The sequence below is a fragment of the Saccostrea cucullata genome, unplaced genomic scaffold, assembly GCF_032062105.1.
Source record: "Saccostrea cucullata isolate Sc308-1 unplaced genomic scaffold, CSIRO_AGI_Scuc_v1 ctg5, whole genome shotgun sequence".
In the NCBI taxonomy this organism is placed as follows: Eukaryota; Metazoa; Mollusca; class Bivalvia; order Ostreida; family Ostreidae; genus Saccostrea; species Saccostrea cuccullata.
In genome coordinates this window covers 489,560-493,677 of record NW_026940631.1, presented here as the reverse complement: position 1 = coordinate 493,677, position 4,118 = coordinate 489,560, and the positions used below count along the sequence as shown (strand labels likewise).

The 4,118-nt window shown below is 36.5% G+C and overlaps 1 protein-coding gene across 1 annotated transcript; it reads left to right on the top strand.

The window, feature by feature from the left end:
* The first annotated feature begins 431 nt into the window (after nucleotides 1–431).
* Nucleotides 432–2,718, top strand: LOC134255746 (uncharacterized). Its single transcript, XM_062738257.1, has one exon. The coding sequence runs from the start codon at nucleotides 505–507 to the stop codon at nucleotides 2,698–2,700; it is 2,196 nt and encodes a 731-aa protein (XP_062594241.1). The 5' UTR covers nucleotides 432–504; the 3' UTR covers nucleotides 2,701–2,718.
* The last annotated feature ends 1,400 nt before the right edge of the window (nucleotides 2,719–4,118 follow it).

Sequence of the window (4,118 nt, the reverse complement as noted above, 5' to 3'; positions counted from 1 at the left end):
ATTGTGATACAACATGATTCATATGAAGAAAAAATATCAGAAAATTCGTTTATGTCATGGTATATTACCTATAAAAACTACCTCTCCTATTCCTATCAAAATTTCTGGTATTACTTGTCTCCAGTAAAGGTGTTTGTTTACAGCGTTGTTTTTCAAAAGACTTGGGGACTTTTTCTATCTCTAAATACCGGGGAGCAGGAAGGAGGAAGATACCTCGGGGCAAATTTATTCGCGTTGCTCAACATTGACTGCTCCTTTTTAAAATCAAAGACCTATCAATATTTGTGTTAGCTTAGAGATTTATGGTTTATTGTAGCATAAATAATTTCAATTTAATTTATTATCAACTAAAACTAAAAATATTTTATACAGTGAGATAACATTATTTAACGTAGTGGTATTTTTAACGTGCGTTTTAACGCACACAGGAAAAGTGTATATTGCTAAGCAACAACGTCTACTTTTTTTTCAACGTCATTGCAACAAAAGGAAAGGATCAAAACAATGGAAGAAGGTAATTTTAATTTGTCGAATTTGAATGTCGTGGCTTGTCAGATAGCTTGTGAAATTGTTGAAGAGCAAGTGACTGTTTCGAAAATCGAGAAGCCCTTACAGCTACAGGATGAAGAAGCAAGATTTTCTTGGGCAGATGACAGTGTCCATGTTGCATGTAATGACTTACAGGAAATCAAATCAGAAGAATTTTCGGACATTTCTAACTCACACTCTGCAATCGAAGAGGACCAAAATTACGATCCATTAATTGATCAAAAACTCAAATCACAGCAGTTAGTCACTCCAACTTTTCAGGAACATCCATCACCTTCAGACGATCTGTCAACTCCCTACAAGGAAATTGACACTTTGCCGGACAGCTATTATAAAAACATGTGTTCAGAGAGGTTTGTCATTAATCCAGATTCCAGTTCTAGCGATGAAGATGGCGAAGGCATGTGCCAAAAGTCAGATGACGTTGAGGCAGATCTAGAAACAACAAACTCAAAAATTACAGAAGAAGCTAGCGATAAGAATGAGCAGAAAAGTGACACAGAGGAAGAACAAAAGGCAGCCCGGAGCTGTGAGTATGGACAGAAAAGTATTGCAGAGGGACAACAAACAACTGCCCAGCAGAGCGATGAAGTTTTAAATGATCTTGGAAGTGCAACCGAAAAACCGGCAGATAACTCCGAAATACATGTACCTTGCGAGACATTCCAACAGAATATATATCCAGAGCTCAGCAGTTCGTGTGAAAATAATCAATCTTTTCAAACAACAGACAATGGACAATGCATTGAATCTGGCGCTACTTGCTATGTTTATCAAACATACCAAGGTTTTACCACCGAGTCATCCGGAAATATGGTCTACTTTCAAATGCCGTGCTGCAATCCACATTTCATAAACGGGAGTTATTACTATATCCCTCAAGAAAATTCGGTGGTAATGAATGAAAATTTAGAGAATCAACAATTTGTTTCTGTGACAGATGAATCCCTTTCAACTAACCAGAACACGACAGAAATTAAAGAGACATTACAAAATTCTGACACCCTCCAGGCAGAAAACCAATCTAACACTCCGTTTGAGGGTGTTCTGAAAGAAGAGACATCGGAGGTCTGTCAAAATGAGGAAATAAACAATGAGGGTGAAAAACAATCAGATAATTGGGACAATTTTACCGAATTATCGGACTGTCCACAGACAGATAGTTATTGTTCCGAGTTTGCTTATCAGTTTCCCTCATACGGAGACCCTGATGGAGGACTGACGCCTTTTAACCCTTACCAGACACTTCAGCAACCTTTGTTTGCCACCGACATTTACCAACCGTTCACGGACCCAGTCCGACTCAACACCAACTTTCAGTACCCAGCTGTATACGTATCTCAGTTTGGGTTGATAACAGTTCTTCTAAAGCACGACGTATCAGTTGAAATGACAATTGATCGAGCAATCCGGTTGGTTAGTCACCAGAAAAATCTCGTTATTGCATCGAGCGCCAAGGGTGATAAAAACTTTATTGTTCATCCAGCAGGGAAAATATCGCATGATGCATCAGAGGTTGAAGCCGATATTTACCTAAAGCGTAGAGTTAAGATGTCAGACGAGGCAATTATCTTTGGCAATGCAAATACAAGCTACAGGTTCAACAACGACAAAATCAAAGAGGAACAGAAACCTAACTTCTCAAAGCTGTCGAAAAATAGCTCCGTTGGCATTTTATTTGCCTCGGACAAATCTCCTGACAAAAACCTCGTCATGTCCTGCATGGACCTAGTGGCAAACGCCCAGTACCACCCAATAAGACACGTATCTGGAGGCTACGTAGTAAAGATAAACCAAATCAAGGTTATACAAAATGGCAACGGAGACGTGAAATTGGTGTGTCCTGACAAGTATATGAGGCTCTCTTCAGTTAGGGAAGATCTTTTGCTGAGGAGCAAACACTACATTGAAATGGGGATCGAACCCGACTGGAGCATCTGGGTCAACCACGGTAAAAACTTTATGAGAGCAAACAGACTGGGTCTGGTGTTGTGCAACAGTTGTATTGAGGCGGGGTTTGATGCCCGAGATTGTGTCAGGGCTTGTCGCATTCCGAGCGGAATTCCGATATTTGTTGGCGAAGAGTCATTTCTACCCAAGCGACGATATGTTCCGAGGGCTCGCCAAAAGTCTTCCAAGGAGTTTGATTGAAAAGCAGTATAGCAAAAATTATGAAACTTTTGACTTTACCAGAAAAATAACCAAGTCCTAAAATGTTATAAACAATAGATAAACATTAATTGAATTAATAAAAGAAATAACATATTTTATTTCTTTTCTTGTTTCTGATGTTTAAATGTTCAAAGAATAACTTGCAATATTACTTTACAATTTTGGGTTTTGATGAAAAAGAGAAATATCAAAGGTGGTGGTGAAATAGACAAAGAAATTTTTATCTAAAAAACAAGATGTGTTTGTGAAACACTGATGGCCCCGTATGGCAACATAGTGGAGTTTAAACTTTTCTTAAATGCAAATTAAATTATGTTGGTACCCAAAGTAAGGTCTTGTCACAAGAAATACAACTGTGAAAAAATATAAGAGCCCTAATTATACCTGTTCAAAAAAGTATTGTCAAGGATAAGTTTTTGAAAAGTGCATCAAACTCCAAGGTCAAATGGTCAAAGTTGTTGGTTTTAAAGTCTTGTAACAGATTACATATAAATGAAAGGTCCTTTACCATTTATCAAAAGTTAGAAATTAATTTTTATTGATGCTTTACAACTTTAGCTTGATATCAAATAAAAGTGTTGTCACAAGGAATAATTTGTAGGTAAACAAGATGAAAAACTGTATTTTAAACTGTCATTTTCAATGAAAAATTAAGAAAACAAGTCATGAATATGGGAGTTTTTTTCGTATTCGGCAAAGGAAATGTATCCAGATTGCCTACAGTCTTTCAGAAAACGGTAATTAGTATGTTCATGGCCTCTTCTTTAAATCAATATCAAATTCAATATGGGTACCCATATGATTTTTTTTATGATTTCATATGATTTTAAATTGAATGACATGAAAATACCCTATTTTCTACATAATTCTGCTTAAGCCGTAAAGTACGGGAAAAAGAATGTTGAAATTGATTAAGACGTCATAATTGATCTAGCACCAAAAAAAAATAGTCTCAAGTTATTTACTAGATCTTGATCTTAAAGAAAGGTCTTGTAACAAGAATTACATATTCAAAGTATGAAAGCCATGTCCTTTACCATTCAAAAGTTATGACCAAGGTTAAAGTTTTTAGAAATAGGTCGAAATCCAAGATCAACGTCAAAGGGTCAAGATTCTTGATATCAACTGAAAAGTCTTGTCACAAGGAATAAGTATGTGATTATTGTGAAGTATGAAAGACCTAACCCTTCAAAATATATGGTCAAGGTTTGTTTTTTTAAAAGAAGGTCAAACTTTAAGGTCAAGGTTAAAGTTCTTGGTATCCAGTGAAAGCTCTTCTCACAAGGATTACATATGTCACTATGTGAAGTATGAAAGCCCTAGCCCTTGTTCAAAAGTTATGGCCACAGTTAAAGTTTTTTCGTAAGTTCGGAAATCTCCAAGGTCAAAAGGTCAAA

Coding starts and splice junctions, on each gene's coding strand:
- LOC134255746 (XM_062738257.1), top strand. CDS start 505: ATGGAAGAAGGTAATTTTAATTTGTCGAATTTGAATGTCGTGGCTTGT.